The sequence below is a fragment of the Phaenicophaeus curvirostris genome, chromosome 14 (genome assembly GCF_032191515.1).
Source record: "Phaenicophaeus curvirostris isolate KB17595 chromosome 14, BPBGC_Pcur_1.0, whole genome shotgun sequence".
Lineage (NCBI taxonomy): Eukaryota > Metazoa > Chordata > Aves > Cuculiformes > Cuculidae > Phaenicophaeus > Phaenicophaeus curvirostris.
The window spans coordinates 17608114-17631600 of NC_091405.1; the positions used below are offsets into that span (position 1 = coordinate 17608114).

The 23487-nt window shown below is 46.6% G+C and overlaps 1 protein-coding gene across 3 annotated transcripts in view; it reads right to left on the minus strand.

Annotated features, from left to right (window-relative positions):
• Nucleotides 1–23487, minus strand: part of ZFHX3 (zinc finger homeobox 3) — a 313065-nt gene that overhangs the window by 76114 nt on the left and 213464 nt on the right. For all 3 annotated transcript variants that reach the window (XM_069868223.1, XM_069868222.1, XM_069868224.1), the window contains one exon: nt 22601–23097. In XM_069868223.1, coding sequence (XP_069724324.1) covers nt 22601–23097 — 497 coding nt within the window. The remainder of the gene's footprint in view (nt 1–22600; nt 23098–23487) is intronic.

The window sequence follows — 23487 nt, forward strand, 5'->3', positions numbered from 1 at the left end:
GATCTGCTGCACGAGATAAATCACACAATCCTGGAAGAGAAGAATCTGAATTTTTAATGAAAGTCATGTGGATGCAGCTGTCTGATCCCAGCCTGTTCCAAGTACTCCATAAAAGCCAGAGCTGGCCCATCCGTCTTGCTCTCCTTTCACACCTGCAGTCCCGGCTGGAATTTCCTGGAGCTGATGGAGACACGGGGCGGACGTGGCACGCAGCGAGAACACATGCTGGCTACGCGCTGGAAAGGGCTGGTGTGTTCGTAGCCGCCCTCTGGCCCAGATGTTTTAAAAGAAGGAAAAAAATTGATGCTCCATACAGCAGGTTCAAAAGATGAACTTATGCTCTTTTGTATTCCTCCAACGTCCTGCGATTGTTTACTGCTTCTGAAGAAGAAGCATTACAAAACTCGTCCCTCCTTCCAGCCTCTCCAGGTCCTTGCATAACAGCTCCTTCAAGCAGCTTGCCAGTTGTAGAGTTTAGGTTCACGTGCCCACAACAGCCTAATGCTAGGTAGGCATCACTCTCCCATCTCCAGCTAAGGGCTCCTCCTTAGTATCACCCAAGCCCTTCAAAACACCACCACAAGATGAGGACAAGGAGACTGTGCAAAACAAATCTGGATTTTGATTTACTTTTTGGTTTCTGATCATTAGTTTTCTTTCCAAAAGGCTAGAAATGTAGCACTGTCTCCTGCCAAGAGGCTGAAAAACTTGATTCAAGTCCCTGAGTCAGCTTGAAGAACAGCATTAACAATCCTAATTAACAGCCAGTCCCTACACCCCCGCTTCCAAATCCATACTTTCCATGCCCTCCAACCCTGCCTGGCATTAAGTGAGCGTCCTTGGTATTGTGAAGGGGCTGATGCAGACACTGCAAGCCCCAGGCTGGCACAGAGCTGCTGGGTACAACCAAGCGTGGCTGCAGAATCCCCAACCTTCTCACCACGAGCCTCAGACTGCGAGGCTGCCAACCGCGGGGGAAGGAAGACCAAGGGCTTTCCTCAAAAAGGAGCTCAGCAGCACCACAGGGGGCAGCTGAGCAGAGACTTGCCGTATTGGAGTGGTTGAACGTGTGAGGCACAGAAGTTCTTGGTAGCTCCAAGTAAGAGCTGCTCACCCCTGTATCACGGAAAGGAGCCATCCCCATGGCATCCCATCCAGGCAGAGACTATGGGCCATAAATGCTGGCCCCACTGGCCACCAGGCTAGTAGTGCTTGCTGTACCCAAATGCTTTTGGATTCTCCCATAAACCATGCCAAAAGGCACGCAGCAAACTGGGTTTGCTCCACCAGCCCTTGAAGTCTCATTAAAAGCCAAATATTGCTCAGCCTAAAGATGGAGAGCTCAGCATGGATTTTACTGAACGTTAAATCAACCAGCAAGCGTAGCCAGCAAACTCTGTGGCACTTTAACTTTAAATAATGCAATAATTATTGAATTTCCTTTTTATAACCGAAGTGCTGGAATGTAAACAATGGGGCTGTAATTGCAGGAAGGGGGGATCAATAGAGGCAATCGTTTTCAGCCATGTTAATTGTAAATACAATTGCTCCAAGATGTCAGCCTCGTTCTTCTCGCTCCCAGAATCATCCTAACGGATGACAGAGTCCAACTTTCCCATTACAGCTGTTCGTTCCTTTAAGAGGTTCTCAATCAGGTCTGATCAATCTGTCAAGATAATGCATGGAGTAAGTAAGACTCTTCCAAACACAAGCTTCCAATCAATAGCCCGGACCTGCTTAATGAGGAGGGGCTAAAGCCCAGAGGGAGGCAACAGTCCCAGCTTCTGCTCAGCTCTGGCAGCTAACTTCTTCACTGGGGCCTTGCTAAGCCGATCAGCTCTTAATGAGGACATTGTTTATGCAGACTGTGATGAGCAGCATCCCCAAGTATTCACAGTCCCCAAAGGGCTAGTGGGCAAAAAATGACAGAGATTAACAGAAAACAAGAGCTAAGAAAGGTTGAACTTGTATTCACACACTCCCATCACTTTTTTTAATTGTGCAGCAGACCTGAAAGTACTAATTAATCATTCATTAGAAGATACCTCCAAAGATGAAGATCTGTGTGGGACCATTGAGAGTCTAAGAGCATCACTAAGATCCTTCCCACACATTCAAGGAAGAATGAATTCCATGGGTGAAATCTGTGCTTGGCCAGCTGTATTGGCCATCCCCTCTCACCCCAGGAGAGGCACTGACAGCTGTAGGAAGCACGATGGCACACCAGCTAGGAACCTCCCAGAGAGAGGGAGGAGATGCAAAGAGGGAGTTACAGCAGGAGAGGGGCCAGTCTCATCTGTGTTATTTAATTCTGGTAGTACCCAGGTATCTCTTTTTTACAGCTGGGCACTATGCTATACGCTCGCTGAGTAGCCAAGAAAAGGAGAAAAGAGGAGAGTACCACTGCACGTGGGCTCCTATCTACAGCCACTAAACTTTCTTTTCTCCCACATTACAAGAGCTGCAGTCATAACAAATCTCCTCTTGGGCGACTGCAACTTCAGAGAATTTTCCAGATCCCTAAAATCTTCACAGCTCTCCCCAGGGAGGCACAGGCGTAAGCACTACTATATGTGGAGATGAAAACAGGAGCGTGTGTATTGATCTTGCTAATTATAGTGATAAAAACAAGGCACAATTAGAGTACATTTCCTATCAGCTGTTCTGAAAAGTGCTGTCCCTTGACCTTGCGTGCTCCTGCTCCAGCCATAGCTCCCACTGCAGGACCCACGACAGCCCCGTGAGTCTGCAAGGGCATCTACTGCTACTCACTTGAGCACTTCTGACAAACATGAACCCAATAAACTTCACATGAAATGCACTCTCCTGTTATAAATGAGGGACGCGAGGTACGTAAACCATGAGTTGAGCTTCACACAGCAGTTTCTGCAGAGCAGCACAGTGGTTTGGTGACAGCAGAGTTCCTCTTGCACGTCTACAAGTTAAACAAGACCTGAATTGATGACATTTTGCTTCTCAGGAGAATGTACGGTTTTGTCACTTCATATTTTATGTGGATGTTGTCATCCCTGGAAAAATATGGCCAAAAAAAGCTGTACTTCGTCTTTAAAAGCAGTGCCTGCAAAGTACTCTGTGGATAGCAACAGGATAAAGTTATAAAAATAGCAAGAAAATTTTTGCCACGACTCTGTAACGTCACTGAGGAGGAGGTCAGGTCTTCCAGTCCGCTCCTTTCTCAGTGCTGTGGGCAGCCAAGAAATTCAGGCAGCCTTATCTCTCCTAGGGTCAGGAAAACAAGTGGGAAAAGAACAGCTGAACGTGAAGAGAAGACAGTAACCAAAAGCAGGCTCAACAATCCCACTACCCGGGTGTTTTGAACCTATTTTGTACACATACTTGAAAATAATAAGTTCAGTGTGAGTTGTTAAGCTGTGAACACTCAGGTGAGTGTTCACAGCCTGCAAATTTGGAAAATCACTGATAAAAGGCAAATTATATAATAAAAAGAGCTGTGGGAAACCTGAAAAGACAGCAGGATAAAAATCTGTTGTCCATATTGTAATTATATGTCTGTGAGTGATTGAAAAAGGCTTTCCATAACACAGAACAAGACTAGGACTATCAGCACAGGTGATGTATTCTTTCCTCCAGCAGTGACAGCGATGATCCGTGCTGCACTGTGAGGGATCTCGAGGAGGCTCTGCATGTTTGAAGGCACAGCACACAACACGCGCTTGGTCTTGCGTCGTTAATGCCAGCTCAAACTTAAAACAACTACCCAAAAACCTCTCTGTATGCGTGGAGCCTGCTGTAAGGATTTAAATTCAAATGCTATCTTTTAATACATATTAAATGTTGGAAAAGAAACCACCACTCCCTGAAGGAAAAGCTTGGGGACCGTTTCACACCCAGCGTGCTCCTCACCACGTCCTGAAGCAGAGGAACCTGTGTGAGCTGGGGAGCAGCACAAGGAAACCCCTGCAAAGAGGGAAGCGGCTGTGATGAGAAGCAGCTCCCTTTACGTTGAGTGCAGCCGGCTCTGGGCACACAGAAGGATAGACGAGAGGCAGGACACCTCTCCAGCAAGCCCTCACCAGTCCTTTCACAATCTGGCTTGGCTCCAGGTGCCCCAGCAACTGCCGCTAGAACCCACACAGCAAGTTAGAGGAACATCGTGGAAGCAAGGTCCTTCCAGAGGTGCTGTAGGAGCAGGCAGGACAGGAGGACATCACCGCTGCTACCCATGGGCAGCGTTCCCCACTCCTGCGGACACGCACGCAGCAAGGGACCATTGTAATAATGCTCCATAAAACCATGTGGGAAATTGAACCAGCCACAGAAAACCACACTGAGTTCACGTTATTTAATAAAATACTACAGACACAGATTAACTTCCCTCGCCCAGTATTTATTGCTTCATCTATCTCTAGAGAAGTTACAAGCACTATCATAGACTGAAGATTTCCTTGTTTTCATATAGCTTCTTTATAACTTTCTACAGCAATGTACCACACTGAATCCCAACAGATAACCATACAATAACAACAATACACAAGACATTTTTTTAATCCTCTCCATAAATCGAAGAATATCAATGTCGAAGAGATGGATGACACAACCTCCCCTCACAGAAGCCAACAAGGACGCATTCAGGAACAGCAGATCAAGCTCATCCTTTGTCCACAGCCCTCAGAGAAACCCTTATGAGGAATGCTTTCCACTTCTTCCCCTTAGCTAGAGGACTCTGCGCAACCTTGGCCAATGACAGACCAAACTCCATCCTCCTGCCTCACCACAGCACCTCTGTGACACAGAAACATCCCCCTGGGGTGTGTGGTGGTACCTCCTCGGCAAGCAGGTCATCAGGATCATCGCCTGCCTCTGCTCTGCTCCCTTCTCTGGCATCCCACAAAGTATCAGCCCATCTCTTCATCCAACACCCCCAAACCGAGCTGGGCTTCCTGGACCATCCCAGGACACGGACAACTCCTAGATAAAAGCACCACCTGCAATCTGGGGCACATTAAGGGCTGCTGCAACAAAAGGAAAGCTGGACAGCAGCAGTGGTGGTGGAGCTGTGACAGTCTGAAGATGCAGGTGATGTAAAGATCTTCAGGAGCAGATAATACAAGAGGCAGGAGAAGCAAATGAAGGGGCAGCAAATTAGGAAGACAGAGAAGGAAGTGGAAAGAGAAAATAAATAATATTTCTTGAGTCTCAAAGGTGAAACAAAAACTGGTAGAGTGAGACTAAGCCAGTGAAGCCCTCCCAGTACAGCAGCCCTTCTCCAGCAATGTAGACTGCAGGGCTGGGCACCAAGCTGGGCAGCCAAGACTACAAGCTTTGATGCAGTAGTTGTGCTGCACTAAACCCAAAACACAAGGACAGGAGGCACCATCTGATTTCAGACGAGTGCTGTGAAGGTAAGTTCATTAAGTGTCTGTGAAACACACAAACAGAACACAGAGCACCACAGAAATGCCCATGAGAAAATAAATAATTCTTCATTCAGTGAAAGCTTTGGATTGTATTAGACAAAGCCTGGGGCAATGTAATGAAAGAGGAAGATAAAAAGAAACAGAATAATTACTCATTCACAGAATGAGGCAAGAATCCTACTGGAAAGATATGTATGGAAATATTTATAATTAAAAACTATAACAATGCCTGTACACAAAGGGCTGAATTAAGTCAACCTGAAGTCTGGTATTTTCTGTATTTAAGACGGTGGTGAGGGCTTCCACAAACTGAACGGACAGTAATGTGTCTTATGAATATAAATTCAGGCAACCACTCCATGCCCCACACTGCTGGGGAACTGCTCTGTGAGGAAAGCCACTAAGTTCTTGGTGAGGAGAAGCCTTCCAACTACAGCCTCTTCCAAAGGCAATAGTTCCTAGCACACATCCTCAGGCCTGGTTTCCACAAGAAAGGACACGTCAATGACCCAGAACAACTGTTTGGCTAGTATGTAAAGATAAGGTGTAAGGACTTATTTGACATTAAAATGTTACGGGAACATGTTGTGTTTAACCCCAAGATGTGTATCCTGAATTGAAGAACTGCTGAGACAAGTGGGAAATATACAGACAAGGCTTCAAGACTACCTGGGGGTGTGGTGGATCCCAACGTGCTGCAAACGTGGGTCTCCAGCTAAATGAACAACATGTTTCGATGCGTCGTTCCCAGCTTTAGGGCCTTGGTCTAGGGCAGAGCCAAGTGAGCCTTACAGTGAGATTTCAGTTATATCTTTTTACTTCATCTGTGAGAAATTAAACAACTAATGGGATTGGCAGGTACCTGCACATGAAACTTCCCAGAGTAAAGGTTTGTTTTATCTTTAGGAAAAGCCAAAGCAAAACCAAGCACTCCCAAAGTGAAGCTGAATAAATGCAGACATGACATCGTGTGTGTATTTTTGAAGGAGGTTAGTAGTTAACTCTTCAAACAAAAGGATACAGCAAGTTAACCCTCACCTAGGACTTTCTAATACGAGATTTTATAACTGACAGCTAAGTTTGAGACATAATTTGAAGTACTAGGTAAGATACCACAGCTTCTCTTTAAGTCAGACTGTAATGGTCCCTCCTGATTTTTAAAACCAAACAGCATCCACCACCCCCAAGTTGGTTTGTTATTGAGCCCACGGCTCTCACAGCTCTAAGCAAAAACAGGAAGAAAGGCTTTTAGTGTCTGGACCTGCTCAGATCTCTATTGAACGTCAAGCTCTAGCTCCCTGAATTCATACAGCGCTTTCTTTTGGAACAGCTTAACACTGATAGCAATGTTTGCGTAAAATTCCCAATGTGTAAAAAACCTAAAACCTCAACCTAATTCCCTAAAACCTAATTCCCTAAAACCTAATTCAATTGCAGTTTACTTCTGTAGAGTGATTTACATGAGACTAGAATTGCTCTGGATGTTAGTTGCAGCTATTCCCTCTGAGATAGGCTACAGAAATGGAAAACACACAGCTTGTAAAAGTACACTGAAGCAAAGAGAATAAAAACTGAGATGATAAATGTCTCTGCTCTTTGGTGCTCCCTTTGTTCAAGTGTATATGCATCCACTTGTACTTGCTGTATGGAGACTTCTGGGAAAAGCCAGGCACAGTATTTATTGGCTGTAGCAATTCTGGATCTGCAATCCACAATGTGAAGTCTGTAGAGGCACATACAGGGTAAATGATACATACTATGAAGGCAGCACTAATCAGCATTAAGAGTACTTACGGATGACTGCAATTCAAAAATAAAATGGAAGCAGCAAAATCTTTTTTGGAAGCAGCGTCCACCCACAGCACAGAAGTGCGAAGAGATGACAGAGTTCTAAATCCTGTTTATGAAATTGCATGTGTAACTCCAAAGACTCTCATTTCTCTGACTGTGTAGGATTAACTTCTTTGCAAAGATACTAGCTTGGGGTTAGTGTATGCTATGAAGAGGCCAGTCTGCAGGTTTCATGTCTTGCTAATCCATTTGCCTGGCCCAGCCCTCTTAATAGATCTATCCAGATAATGCCATGCGCACACCAGAAAACCCAGGTAAGTCAAACTCAAAGACATGTGAAAACAATAAAACTGGGGTTCCTGCTTTCTGGGGCTGCAAGAAGCATGCACAGGTGGACAGAAGCTGTCACACAGACCCCATGACGCGAAAACAACATCTACAGAAGGACTCCAAAGTTTCTAAATCTACCTCGTCTATAGCCAAAGCATGCTCGAGGACCAGTTCTGGGACAGCCGGTCTTCTCCGAGGGACTACTAGCAGAGCACATGCATTGGCATCTGCTCTGTTTCTAGCAACGCAGCTTGTGGTCAAGAACCAAAACGATTGAAGAGCACTGTCCTCCTTCATGCCTCTTCCTACGGCACGGATCCCGGTTCTGCAGCAGGAACCACAAGCAGGTACATACTGCAACCACCCACAAAAGTACAAGCACGGTCCTAATGTGACATACTTGCATGCAACGCCCCCGGAGCTACAAAACACGCCTACGAACGCTGTGGGTGTCACAATTTAAATCATCACTTCTCAAACTGGAACACCATCAGGCTTTTTGCTGGAGAGGTTGCAAGTCATACCTGAAGGAAGGCAGGCACTAGTCATCCCAGGAAAGCTCTCAGCTATTCTTCACTCCTCTGCTTACCTTGCCCAAGGATTCTGCTTCCTCTGGCACGTACATGAAGACTACAACAACTCCTTGAGCCAGTTTCAGAACAAGAAAGGATGGCTGATCCAAAAATCAGGACCTGCTGAATTGAGAGCTTTCTCTGCAGCACAGGCTGAGGGACAGGAGGATAAGCTGAATGGGGACAGGGCTGCAAGGAGAAGGGGACAGGACCTCCCTGCCTGCAGGGTGACCCAAGGGGCATTCAGAGGCTTTGCCCACAGCCCCATGCCATATGGGTATTTGATGTGATCTGTCTTAGTCCCATCACCCACACATGCCCACGCTGTCTCTTCCTTCCACCTTCTCCACTCTTCTTCTAAATTCAGTTACATCCACCCCCCCAAACGTTGCTGGCATGACCGTGCAGCTCCTCCCCTACCAGTACTCTCTTTTTTGCACCTAACTGAGAAGCCCAACCCGCACCTCAATGACAATCGCCGACACGCGCTCAGGGCAGTGCCAAGTCTTTGCACGACACCAGCCCTGCCCTGGAGACACCAACCACGGGGAGGTGAAGCTCCTCACCCCTCGCAGACACAGGCAGCTCTCGTCCCACACAGGGACAGGGTCCCCAGACCGAGGGAGGCTGGAGGACGCCCTGGGCCCCCACACGCTGCCAGGGGTGCCCGGGGCCACAGCCATGGGGAGCCCCCCTAGATGCGTGTGCACCAAGGCAGCCGTCACCGCACGGGCCTCGAGCTCCAGCCACGGAGCTGGGAGCCGTTGTGCCAGGCACACTCACTGCTGAGAGCCGAGCGCTCTGCTCCTTCCCCACCAAAAACCCCGAGGCCTCCTGCGTGTACGCTAACCACAACCCTTTGAGAGGCTCGTGTATTTACAAACCGAGGCATGTTGAAATCAAAGGGGATACCATATGACATAATTCACATTAAAATGTCAACGGGCTGACAATTTATAGAGTCAATCCGCCGAAGGTGGGGAGAACTAAGACGCGGTAATTGTTTAATTCCCGCTTAAACCAACAGCAGCTTTACCTTCCAATGCGGTGCGATGTGCAGGGCCTTTCAGGCACGCTGGCAGCCAAGTGATGCCAGCTCCTGGCATCAGGCCAGAAATTAGATAACAGCCTTAACTATTTATAAGCGCTTCTCACCAGCAGTGAACAGGGCGCGGGGCTGGGGAAAACAGGATGCTGGGAGCTCCAGCCCACCCCATGGCAAATATTTGCCATCAGCACAAGGACAACCTGTTTTTCAGGAAGGCAGAGTCCCTCTTGTTAGGGCACTTGAGGTTTGGAGCCTCCAGAGCCGTAGTCCGATTGCTGCACCTCGATGAAGCACGGCACACCTTCTCCTGCTGAGGAGACAACACCTGGCTGAGTGCTCTGTGGGCACCAGGTAATGAACCTTCTTGCACAGCGCCTGGCACCGAGCAGCCCTGGCCCCAGCAGAGACCTGCAAACACCACGGCAGAGAAACAATGGAGGTATGAAGTGCCCCAGCCATAAATTACTTTAGGGCACACATGAACTTTTTACCTCAGGTAGATTGCAGCAGCTTTGCCCATATCAAATATACCATGCTCTCTTGAGAGACACAGCATCCGGGCCACCTCAGCTCGCTGACATCCCTCGCCCACAGACAGGCTGCTGGCAATGTGTCTTGTAGCTTGCAATAATGCATAAGGAAGGCAGGAGAGAGAAATAAGCACCACTGGGAGAAATTTTACCTGGATAAACCACAACCAATAAATTTGCTATAAATGCCAGCTAATGCTGTCCCTTTGAGAGCGATGGGAAGGGACTGTGTGGACTCCAGAGTCCTCTGCACAGACTCGCTGTCTGTACATAAACAGTAACACCTCCTTCTCTCTTCTACCTCATTAACTGAAACGCATTAAAACAAGTGTGCATTGGGAACAGAAAATAAGACTGTTAAACCAAGCTGATATAATCCTCATCAGCTGTGGGAAATGAGAACACATCCATTACGATGAATCGAGTGCGCCAACTGTGATTTACCGATAATGTGGAGACCCCAAGAAAGATGCTCTTCCTCCCACGACTGTATTTCTCCTGCTTCTGTCACACTAGGCGGTTCAATCTGCTGTCTTCAGGACTGTCTTATGTGTTATATCCAGAGCACTGGCTCGATTTTCCCACCCTAGCAGCCACCCCTCATGCACAGCACTGTGGGCTTTGGTCCAGCACGGCAGACAGTGTTGTACAAGTCTCCTCTCCCCAAAAGGCATCTGCTCAGTAAGAAGTCCCCTGACTCCGCTAGCAGGGAAGTGCAATAAAAGGCTAAGCCAGCAGAGCACGCACCCAGAAGATAAGACATTGCAGAATCACAGGCTCAAAATGGGATGTTCATGACGGGTGTTTGGTGACGGCAGGGTTTACCTCGGGTGATGGACACGCTGCTGAGACGTTCACACCTTGCCTTAGCTTTACCACCTTGCAGAGCAGCACAAAGGGGATAAAACATGACAGCAGCTCTGTGTATTTGGTGTATTAATCCACCAAAACAGGTTGCATCGTTACAGATGTCCCCTCTCCCCTAGTATGGCGATCAAAGGCAACGGGAGATTGAATGGAGGGAGTCTCAGCAGACCACTCAGGGACCAGCTCTGCATGAGAATAAGGAACTGCTCCCTTTTCCTGGAGGGCAACTAGGACACGACCCTACCCTTACAACCAAAGACTGGCTCCAGACGTTGGAGAAAAGCTCATTTTTTCTTACCCCAGGAAGCTAGAGTATGGGAACCCTCCCGGTGGCACAGGAGATGCTGGCTGCAGGAACCGGACAAACCACATTCACGTCAGACAGATGAGCTGCTTCAGGCCCTCTACCAGCCTTGGGTTTGAACTGCTGACCTTACTGGAGCAGCTCAGGTTTCCAAATTCTCTTTTCCTCGCACCAAGCAGCGCTTCTGGTGCAGCAGAACAGGGTCTCCTTTCCCCAGTGCCTCTGCCTCGCCCCTGTACTTAGTGCAAGAATGTAAACAACCACTTCACTACTCGCATCTGCTGTGTCAGAGTTTTTAAACCAAATATAACTATTAAACAGGATTTCTCTCTGAGTGCAATCTGTCTAGAGAGCAGTCTAGACTCGGCTCTCCGGGACTTGATCATCCCTACAAACCTTGGGGAGTGAACAGGACATGTTAGGGTCTAAACCGGCAGCTTCCAGCAGCCTGTACAGGCATTTTGAACACAGTCCATGAAGTCTGTTTAACCAGCATGATGTGTGCAACAGAATCACAAAGAAACAGGCATTTAAAGTGACATCTGTTGGATTAATTAGCTGTGTAATTAGCCTCCCCTCTGTGGAGATAGGCTTTGTTACTGCCGCCTGAAACTTCCCCAGGTGATTTTCTTTGTAACTATCATTCTCCAAGCATGAGAAAGAGAGGAGTGGGTGGGACAGGATTGCAATGCCTGTTCAGAAAGAGAGCCAGGAATAGTCCTGAGGCTGTGAGGTGGCTGAAAGGAAATAAATGGCAGCAGGTCAGAGGACCTTAACCACCACATAAACGTAGTGCACGTCACACGCATCAATCCGTGCAAATTCTGTAACCTCAGGCATCCCTGCACGAGGGATGCAAGGAAGGGGTAGAAATACAGATTTTTACATTCTCCCCAGTTAGATCAGAGCACCCTGGCCTCTGCCTTCTGCCTCAGCTCCCCAGTCTTCCCAGCTTGGGAGCCCCTGAGCTGAAAAGGTGGGAGGCAAAGCAGGCTCAGCCAGCCACGCAACAAGGCAGTGACTGCATTTCTACCTGAGCTGCTGGGCAGAAAAACATCTGAACTAATGCCTGGGACAAAGAGGAAACCAGGATTCTGGGATTAAGTGCACTCCACTGATAATTCAATGGCCAAATAAAGGTACCTCCTTAGAAAACCACCTCGCTGCTTTAAATGCAGAACAGGAGAGGGGAAGAAGGAATCCAAGCATTCATCGCTGGTGTCAGGACAAAAGCAATATAACAATGGAGCTGTACAGCAACTGCGACATAAATCAAACCAGTACCTAGCAAGTATTTGTGCTGCAAGCTGATCCCAGCACCTTTTCCATACTGTGCCACAACGTCCAGACTTAATTGCTCACAACTCGTAGCAAGGTGAAGGTTCAAAATATGGTAGTGGAAAGGCAGTTTTTGAGAATGATGACATAGCACGCTATGAAAAAAATCAGTCTACTCCAATACTTGCTTATAATCTTTACTCTGCACAGACACACCGAGTCCCTGACAGAGCCACATGAGCCAGAGTCAGCTCCTTCTAACACATCACTGCATCCCGGCAGAGGCATCTGTGAACTCCATGAAGGTAGTAAGTGACAAACTGGCATCATGAAGCTTTTAAATAACTAGCCACCTACCATCTTAAATGCTGCTGCCACCCCCCGGTACTGCCAGCAGAGCACAGCCCCGCAACGCCCTGTGCCAGGCGACGGTGCCCACGCGCCCAGTGCACGCAGCCACGTGCTCCAGCAGCGGCACAGGACGCAACGCTCGCGCTCTGCCCCGCAGCTCTGCAGTGTGGGTAGCCGTCTTTGGCAGAGAGGCAAAGTAACCCGGAGACAAGTATCTTCAAACAGCTGCAATGAGGTTTAACCGGAGCTTGTCCAACCGTACCCAAAGGCACAACTTGCAGAGAACCTGTCGCACAAGTGTAGCTCGTTGCCTAATTTGAATTGCAGAACTCGATTGCACACATTACAACACAAGGGCAGAGTTTTTAGGACTGGCAAGCAGGACCAAAAGAACATTATGGTATTAAGTTATGTATTATGCATACATTATTTATTGTAATTTAATGAATTCCCTAAGAGATAGCAAACACAGAACCTCTCATGCCACTTCCACAGCAATTCTGAGGATGTGAACTGTTACAAAGTTTTATTCAGAAATAGCTCGGCTGTCTCAGGAGAGCAGACAACAAAGCGCCTTGAAGCCTGCTTGCACTAGCACAGCCGAACAGAAATAGCAGCTCATGCCATGACACACAGAACCGAGTGCGGAACGCACCTTAGGGCCTCCTTCCCAGCCAGCAAATCCACCCACTGCTCGAGATGGATGTTAATGAATGGCCATCCATTATTTAATAAGCTTGTCGTCAAAGAGCCTGCAGCTGCACTGCTCTTACCTGGCCAGGACTGTTACCCACGGTCTGAAAGCCTGACCCTACGCCAACCGGGAAAAGGAATTAAGAGCATTTCCTAGGTCTTTGAGGCGTACTACCCAAGGAGAAACATGACCACCCAGGGGGGAGCATGGGATCATCGGAGGCGACAATGACTTGAGAACAGGTTTCAGCAAACACTGGCAAGCAGGGACTCAGAAACCTCACATTGCAACCCCACTCACCTGCTTCAGTCTTGTTCAAAATCACCCCCCTACATCTCCTCTAGCACTCGCTCCACCATCCTTACACCCAAGCTTGCTCCAGTCCTACAAGGTTGTCTTCAATGAGAAGCATGAGATGCCTGCAGGAACATTGAGATAAGACCCCTGACAAACAGGCTTGCTGTCCATCTTGGACAAACCTCATCCCAGCTCTCCTGACTGGAGCTCCTGTCACAGTGCTAGATCTGCAGGCAGCGGAACAGCAGACACACACACTTCTGCACCAGCCTGTGCTCACAGTGTCTGATCAACCCCCCCGCCCCAGGAAAATGCAACTTTTTCAGATCCAGACCAGCATCTCAAACACATTCACCCTGCATGCTTTCCTCAGCTGAGTGGCAACCCACTGCATCAGTACAGAAGGAACAGCAGGTCCCCAACAGCTTACACCACGACAGCAAGGGCTGTGAGAGCTTCTGTCCACGGCCCTACATCAGAGCAACCACTTTGCCCTCACCCACAACAAGCATCGTCTGAAACGGGAAAACTTCCTGCTTTGGGATTTAAATATACATCCACGTGTTCCAAAATTACTGAGATAAAAAATGAATCACAAACACGGGCAAAACTGGCATCACATGTGGGAAAAGTTTGCACAAGACTAAATGATGGCATCTTGTTGGTAGAGAACAGCTGAGGTCCAGGAGAGCTTTGCAAGACCTTTCCTGCCCCCACTACTCAGCCTCTCCCCACCAGCCCCAACATCACAATCTTGGTGAACCAGAGAGAAATCAAGCCCGAACAGTGATCTGCAAGTGACTGCTATAGAAGCTGTGAAAAATTGTCAATTTATGCAAATTAAAAGCTTGTCAAGGTATTTTTTTGGTTGTTTGGGTTTTTTCTTGTGTTTTGTTTGTTTGTTTGAACCCACTGTCACAAACGTTTTGAATTGTAAATCCTGTTTGACAGAGAGCTTTTAGCTCTATGTTTTGGCTAACTCCTAGCTCCTGCTGCTCCAGTTGCAGCCTCCCTCATTTGTTATTCAAGTTGCTTTTACAGGGTGGTTTCTTCACTAAGCTGCTGGTTGCACATGGCTCAGTACTTACTGGAAAACTGTTGAAAGAAAAATCTAAGTGACTGAAGTCCATAAATAAAACATACAACAAGCAGTGCTGTGTACTCTCAATAGTTTTGATTTCAACCCTTTCATAGAGCAGTATAGAGAAAGGGTAAGTTTTGTGATCCTCTACTAACATACTTTATTATTAAATACATAAAGGAAGAGAAAAACCTACTTTGATACCAGGGTGATGCGATGGAGTGATGTGTCACTCAAACAAGCAATCCCAAGAGGAAGGTTTCGAAAAGGGTTAAAAGGATAGTGAGTGCTTTTTTGTATTAAAGTACTTGGCAATCCCAACAGGACCCGAAAGTAGAACCAGATCAGAGAGGTTTGTTCCTCCTGTAATTGGCCATGAAAAACAGTTTTGTGTAGAAGCAAAGTACTGCTTGAATTTCGCTGAGCCAGGAGGAAGGCGGAGCGCTTGGAGCTTGCCGAGAGGTGCTGCTGGGGCTGCGATCCCCATCCCAGGGCTCAGCCTGCCCTGCACAGGGTCTGGGGCTCTGAAATACCTCAGGACTCAGATTCACGATGTGAGCAGACTAGGATGTCATTCACAAACTTTCTCCAGCTATGGGTTCAACAAGGCTCAAAGTTCATTCCTGATTTAAGCACGATCTACCCCTCAGAACAGCTTTCAGCTCATAAGCTCATCTTTCACTATGAGTTTATTCAAGGCTAAAGGATGGCAGATTGGAATTAAAGGTTTCAGAGACCAGCTTTAAAAACAACTTTGTGGGGAGACTTAAACGGGTATTCACTTGTGAAGCTGCTGTTGGAATTTTAGCTTAAGACCTTGTAGGAAACCAGCTAAAAGTCCCTTACACTCTATAATTTAAGCAGGCTCCTGGCACAATTCGTGTTACTCCTGAGTGCAATTCAGAGCTCTGATACTGCAGCTGTAGTTCAAAAGATAAACTTGCAAAAATAAACCCAAAACACACAGAAGGCAGCCAGTGAGTAAATCAAAGGTTAATACAGCTGCAAATCCTCTGTAACAAGCACGACAGACTCTTTGTGGGCAACTTCATCCTAAGATCCTTAAAAGGCAGAGATCGAAGGAAGTTTTTGATAAAAATCAAACCCCAAACACATTTCCTTTTGCCTACGTTAAATCATTTGGGTATTTCAAAGCTGAATCACACCAGCTACTCGCAGTGCTGGCAGTGCTGGGCTGAGCTCTCTCTCGGCCCTGCAGGGTCTGGAGGCTGAAGCTGGGCTGGTTCCAGGGGCGACGGCAGAGCCAGCGCTTGTCGGCAGTGGCCAGGGGTAGAGTCTTCTGTCCTCCTCTGTGTGACAGAAGACAGAGCTCTCCCAGCAGCTGCAGAAGGATGGACTTACAGAGCATCTTTCAAACTTCTGGTAGGCTGATTAAAATGCATTGAGGAGAATAAAGATGACACTTTCCACTTTAGTGTCTCACATCTTGCAGCCAAAAGCCAAGAACTTCTTTTATTTGTTTCTCATTGAAGCCATTAATTTTCTGATTTTTTTTTTCCTTTAAAGCTTGAAAACCCAAGATAATTCTTTATAAATTTTTACCTGACAGAACATAAGGCTTTCATACACTTAAGTCCTACAGGAAACATCTCCTGTCAGCCAAGTGTTGGGATGAGATGACTCTCAGCTCTACCTTTCTGCAGAATTATGGCATACTTAACTCATACACTAACCAGATTTTAATTAACTAACAATTTCCACTAGCAGCGGAACTCGTGAAAAGGAAAAGGGCATATTTAAAACTATCCTTTTCTACATAATCAAAGCTTTCAGCTACTTGAGAATTTACTGAGCTGGAACTTCTGTCTCAATGACCATCTACTGTGCACCGATGGGTGAGGTCCTCACTTCTCTGTCCTCCTCCTCTTTCAGTCTATCTGCGTGTTTGTTCTCTACAACACACTGTAGCAATGAGAGTCACAAGTAGGTAACACACTGTACAAAGAAGTGAGGGGTTTTTTTCCATTTTAAACCTGTTGCTAATTGTACCAGATGCTCCGTATTTTTATTTTTTGTGATATGAGGAAAATGTGAGTAATCGCTATTCATCTCCTCCACCCTGTTCCGGGATTCATGTATCAAGGTAACTCCAAGCTCTATTTATTGTCTTCACACAAGTTATTCCAGCCACCTATCAGCCCTGCCACTTTTTTTAGGCTTCTTCTAGGTTTTTTAACCCTTCCTGAAATAAACTACATGGAACACAGTATTCAATGACCAGGCAAGGTTTTACACAGTTCCCATGTTTTACCCTTGCCTTTCTGCCTGCCATTCATTGATCACCGAGTTAATGTTTTCAAAGAGATTGGGAATGATTCCACATCTTGCTTGCAGGAAGCGTGATTTTAACTGACTCCAACCATCTTTTGCTCTTCTTTTTTTTACATGATGGGGAGAGCCAGGAGAGAAGCCCAGACATCCGTGCTAGGGCTGTCTGCCCTCCGCTCCTCTAGCACCCTCTGACACCAAACTTCATCTATCATTTCCTGCGAAAGCACTCAGTGTAGTAAAGTTCTTCTGCAATTGCCATCCAGCTTTACATCTAAGTGGACCACATACTTTTGCCTTATAGCTGATTTTAAAGCTTGCATTTTACTCCATTTTTGGCTCACTTACAAACACAGAACAAAACCAAGCACTAATCGTTTTTTCTGCACTGTGGAAAGTTAGTTTTTACTGCGCTTTTGCTTTCTCATCCTTTACCTCGCTATCAATTCAGAGACCTCTTCCCCCAATGACAACAACCGCATCTTTGCTCAAGAGCTGCTCCTGAAGAATCTTGGCAAAGACTCCAGGAAACCCATTGCCTGTATGAACCAGCCCAGCCCTGCCTGGGGGCTGGCTGAGCCTTCAAATAACAACTTCTCTTCCCAAAGTCTGTTTTCTCCCTTTTCTAATCCATATGACTAATAAGACTTCTTATTACAGTTTCTATCAATTTGCTGGCTTAATGCTTTGCAGTTTCTGGCATGCGTTACCCACAGGTTCCTGCATAGCTCTTCACTGAAGAGTCCTGGTAACCCCAGTGATTTTTCCCTTCACTGGTACCTCCTCCACCTGAGACCACCTTCTGGATTTATCCTATGTAAAGAGAGATCTCCTTCAGTTCTTCTCTGAAACATAGGTAAAAAGAATTCACTTCTCCTTCCCCTCCTCATACCGTGGTCGTCCTTCCCTTTCCCTTTTCCTACCTCTCCTTGAAATACTTTCCTATTTAATCATGTTGGACTTTCTGTGGACTTTGGCAGGATTTCCACTCCTCTGTTTTCAACTTTTTCTCATGGGTAGCACACACTTAATACAAGCATCTAATGTGGTTTTAAGTAAATCCTCTGTGACCTGCACACATCACACCGTTTTAATTTCTCTAACAGTAGCTCACCCATTTTCATGTAGTTTCAACTTCGAAGCTAGATACTATTATAGTAAATGCTCTTTTTGTCTGTTTCTATTATGAAGGATATTGAATTTGAATGCGTTACCATTATCATTCAGTAACTACATCTCATACAATACTCCATGCATCATCTGGGATTAAAACCTTTTGGGGATTTTTCAACAAGTTTCTTCAAGTTGACACTTGAAGACTCCAGAAATTTAGTTACTGCACCACACGCTGCCGTGACGCTTCATCCCATTTGCAGTATGGTAGCTAAAAGTGTTTCCTATTGCACTTTCTACATTGCAGGCTGTCAAGTTTCCCCTAGCACATCACAGCCACTACCCTGGTCCAGCAGCTGGTGATACAGCTTTCTATACTCCTCTTATTTGCCTGATGTAAATCACTGCTGGGGATTTGATGCTATTTTACTGGAGTCAAATAAGTTAATCCAGCACTGTCACCCTAACTTGTGTTGGTCCTACACGTTTTGTACTCTAACATTACAGTGTTCTTGGGCTTATTTTCCTTTCCATCAGCTTTTCTGATTGCTTACTTGATCAGTATCTCCATTTAAGACCAGTAGCCCCACAACAGCTCTTCTATTAACACTGCACAGAACATACACCTTTGGTTCTGGTCTGCGTGCATACTGTACTTAGCTGGGACTGTAAAGCTTGGTTCCCAAGCCCCAGTCCAGCTCAGCCTCTCTGCTGTGCCTGAGGGAGAGGCAGGACGAGACCTGTGCTGCTCCACAGCAGAACTGGGAGCTCCCATCACCTTCTGCTGGGTCTGTGGCTGCACCTCCTCTTTTCCTTTTCCCAGGTCATCTTCATTCCTTTCCAAGTCAGCAGAGAACCACAACGTTTCAACACCGCTAGTATCCTGAGTACCAATAAGTCATTTTCCCGCATGCTCTGCATCTCCTAGTTAACAAAGAACCTCTATGCAGGGCATCATGTAACCCAAACCCTCTCTTCAGACTCATGATTCCCTAAAAAAGTTAACTCAGCACTTGGAAAGACTGAAAAGGAAGACACTGAATGAATTCATTGAGTGCACTCATTTGGCAGTCTGGTCAGCAATGTGTTTCTTCAGTACTTCTTTGTTTAAACTTTTTCTGAGTTGCAGGATTTGAACTAGAGATTTTCAGGAAGTTGTAGGAAACGTCCAGACTTGGCTCTTGCCTGAGCAGATTAAATCCTTGTGGAAATTCCACCTGTGCAATAGGCGCCGGGAACTCGTGCCCGACCTCTTCCAGATGTGGGGAATGCGGCTCTGCTTCAAGTCTGGTCTAGTTCTCTGCGGTCACGAGGAGACAAGACTTAGCTGTTGTTACAGTAAGCCTGCACTTGTCCACAGTTTGTGCAGCCTCTGCTTCCAACCGCCAGTGTAACTCAACCTCAGCCTCACCACATCCATCAGCCTGCCCTGGCTAAGAGATGAAGGGTCTTCAAACCCATCATCTACCTCAAGCCAGTACATCCATCTCAAAAATTTAAGCACACCCATTTACAACTGTGCTCTTGCTTTCCAGGGCATTTCTCAGAATATAAAAACCACCAGCCGCACCAAGGACTTAAGTAATGGTGGCGAGAGGCAAGAGTACCACATTCCCCCAGCAAGTGCAAGATAAACAACAGGATCTCCAATTTAGTTGCTGGTTTTTTGGGGGGACAGTAGGGATTTGGGGAGGAGACAAGAACAAAGAAAACCCGACGCTTCCAGTTTCTTGTTGTAAGCAAGGACCCCACTGTGGCATCCCTGCCCCCTCGTCACTGGCATGGGAAGAGGTCTGATGGAAGCTATTGCAACGTGCAGGATGAAGATGGCAGCAGAAGACCAGACCTTCTCCACCAGCACTGGAAGCACTGCAGGAGAAGACTAAAAGGTTCATCAGACTACAGACTAACAGTGTGTCCAGATTACAATTTTTGGCAGCAAGTAGCACTGACAGAAGTGGCTCTTGGGCAATGCAAGCAGCCAATAACATGTGATTTAAGAGAAAAATGGCAAAAAAGCAGAATAAGGAGGATTGTGTGTGATAAGCCTAGTATGCGCTCTCACCCAGCAGCATCTGGAGAGGATTTTCTCCAGCAGGCAGGGAAGAACTCGATTACATCCAGTTAACTGTGCTCTAAACTGATTATGCATGTGCCAGGCTAATGGATTACATTAGCAAGAGGAAAAATAACATCCAATCAATCTCAATTTACTGCAGACCACACCAAGGCCTGAGAGAAGAGAAACCATTCTACGAACTACCCCCACTCCCGCTCCATCTTTCCAGCTATCAAAAGAGAACATGGCATTACAACCACTCTGGAGACTGGAAGAATTGCACTGAAGCTTGCTTGATCCACAGACAGGTTTTTCCATGAAGTCAAACACTGATTCCAGCTACGCTGGACTAAACCGCTATGAAACCAGCTGTCCCCCGCTACAGGCTTCATAGAGCAGCTTTCTTGTGTGCCTATAAGGACCATACAGCAGACTTCGCTACTCTGAAAGGTGTAATTCTTGAGTTGGTGTTTCATGGATTTCACATCAGAAGCAAAGCAGAGCTGTAACAGCTCTGAGGACTGCCCAGGCCTCGTACAAACCTAAAAACTCACAATTCCTCTCTGCCTGTCTGAGGAGAGCACTTCAGGAACCTTTATTACAAGCATCTATGGTTGTCCCCCAGTCTGGCTTTGGTCGGGTTTCTTCTCTTTTTTCCCCCCTTTTCCCTCAGAGACAGACAATTCCAGTGCCTCGATAGCTTCCCCCGTAGAAACCATTGTAGGTGAAAAGTCTAGATAAAAAATATTTAAACTTTTGCAGCCTACATTTAAAAGAATATTATGTGTTAAAAGTCATAACAGACCTTTCAAACAACTCTTTTGTACCCTAAACTGAATTCCACACACAAAGGAGATTCAATTCCTCAGCTGGCTCTTTGAAGTCTCACTGGGACTCTTTGCCCCCCCCCGTTTCCAAGCTGATTTTACTCTCTCTCAGGTCTCCCGCACACCTGAGAGCAGAAGCACACGTGTAGATGTGACTATTTTTACAGCTAGACTCCGCTGTTGTGCTGGATCCCGACTGATGACGTTAACAGCAACAGTCACAGCAGTCTTGGCCTCAACACTGAGCTCAGCTGAAACATCCAGCTGAGCAACCTGACCTAGTGAAAGGTGTCCCTGCCCATGACAGGGGGTTGGAACTGGATGATCTTTAAGGTCCCTTCCAACCCAAACAATTCTATGATTCTATGATATTCCTCCTCTGAGCAATTGCCCATCAACACCGGGCAGGTTCAACCACCACAGTTTAAGGCAAGCCTTCTACGATGCTCTTGGTTGCCACTTTCCTCTCTGAATTTGCTGGAACTGCTCCTAGGGGAAATCCAGGAGTTTTGAAACCTAGTGTGCCTGCAGCGTGATGTGGGTGGGCTACTGTACAGTCCAATGTCAGCTTTTAAATTCTCATTACATAAAGAAAAATATTCAAAGAAATAATTAAGAAGCACAAAACAGTCTGTGTGTATATATACTCACACATTAAAAAAGCTCACCACACTGGGGGAAAAGCAATAAAAAAAAGGATGAGGACAGAAAGAATATAAAGAAACCCAAGAGAAATTAGAAGACAATGAGCGGGATAGCATGTGTGAATGGAAGAGATGCGGCTGCTTAGATTTATGGCAATTTGTACCTGACTGTTCATACTAAAGCCATTACGGGATGATTAGAGAAAAAGGTGAAGCTTTAAGTCCAGTGAAAATCAATAGAAACGTCTGGAGCAATTCTGCTGCACGAGTGAAAGGACTATTGACTGTATCCGGAGCTCCTCTTGGGTTACAGCCCACAGGGTTCAGGCCAGCAAGGGGAGGGGGTTGCGAACAGCAGAAATAAGTCAGGAAAGGCAAGACGGTTATAAAGAAGACACAAAATAAAAGGGAGGAAAAAACAAAACAGAGTAAAGAAAACAAGAAGGCAGTCACGGGCCAAATACTGCAGTGGATGGAAACGTGCAGAGCCTCCACATACGGCCTGCCCTTACGCACACTGAAGCGCACGCGGGCGTACGTGGGCTTCTCTTCCAGCCCTCTCTGTTTTTCAGCCTCAAGCAATGCTTTGCTTACAGATCCCAGCATTAATGTACATGGAACATTAAAGCACAGGGACAGCGTCTCTCTTCCTCCATCCCTCCCAGTTCCATCCACTCAAGTCTTCTCAGCGCCAGGACAAACATGATTCTCTGACAACAGCCAAGTCCTTCAAGTACTGATGAAGACTCTCATATGGGTTAACAAACTGCCTTACAGAAAAGCGCCAAGAGGATTGTGGCAAATACCATCTCGCACAAAGTTTCCTACAGTGACTACTAATTTTTTGTGCAAAACTATTAATTAACACATATGCAATGTTATAAAACATGCAAGCCCCCATTAAAGCACCTTGAAGCGAACACCCATTGACCTACGGCTTTGAACAACCCCAGCTGCTATCAGAACACAGGTTGAAGAGCTGCACCACGCAAGCGAGACTGGGTCTCACTGGAGAGATCTGAGCAGCTCGTTTCCAAAGGATCGCAATCCACTGTGGTTCAAACCAGATTTTCCTTTGTTCCAGCACTTGGGTAATGAAGGAAGATGAAGCAAAGCCAACTCTTACCTTATAGAGCTTCAGGCTGGCCTCGTGCCTCGAGTTCACTGTGTGAAGACGCAGCTTCTCTAGACTATTGGTGTAGTAGTCGCAAGCATTGCATTTCAGATGTACTGGATTCCCAATGGCCACGCACTTCAGCCTCCACTCGTTGGCCTTGCCACCCTCCTTGATATGTGCTACCAGCTGGTATTTCTGCACATGCTTGTCCGTCTTACAGTGGAGTTGGAAGTTTGCCTTGAGCTGTGTGTTGTAGCGGCACAACTTGCACTGGTACGAGTCCCCCATTACTGCCTTCCACTCATCTTCAGGGAGGCTACGCTCCACGTTCATGTGGAGGCCCAGCATGTCCAAATTATCCGTAGTGAACTTGTTGCACACAGCACACTGGAAGAGCTTCAGCGATGGGTCATTCGTTTGCGTGAAACTCTCACCCAAGTTCATTAGCTCCTCAGACACCAGCTGTCCACCACCTAACCGCATGTCCAGGGGGATCTCTCCACCCACTGCACGAAGGAAAAAGGGGAGAAAGAGGTCAGAAAAGCTGAATTCTTTACTTGCCAGAAGAGAAACACCTGCACTCAGTGCAACTGAGCGTCCAAGCGATGGGAATATTACGGCTAGGGCACTGCAAGGCTGTTGGAAGCGGGCAACAGTGCAGAATATGTCAAGTACAAAAAACAAGCCTAAAAGTGCCATTCCTGCACTATTAGACCTCATCTCTTGTCCAAGTGTTCAAAATGCTGGGCAGCCTTCTACCAACAGTGTTGACAGGCACTTTGGATGCCCAAGACAACCTCTATTAATAATGAGAGCACAAAAGCATGTCAAGGAAAGCCAGCAGGATGCTTTCTGTCTTTGAGCATCACATTTACTCTGCAAACCAAGAGCTGAAC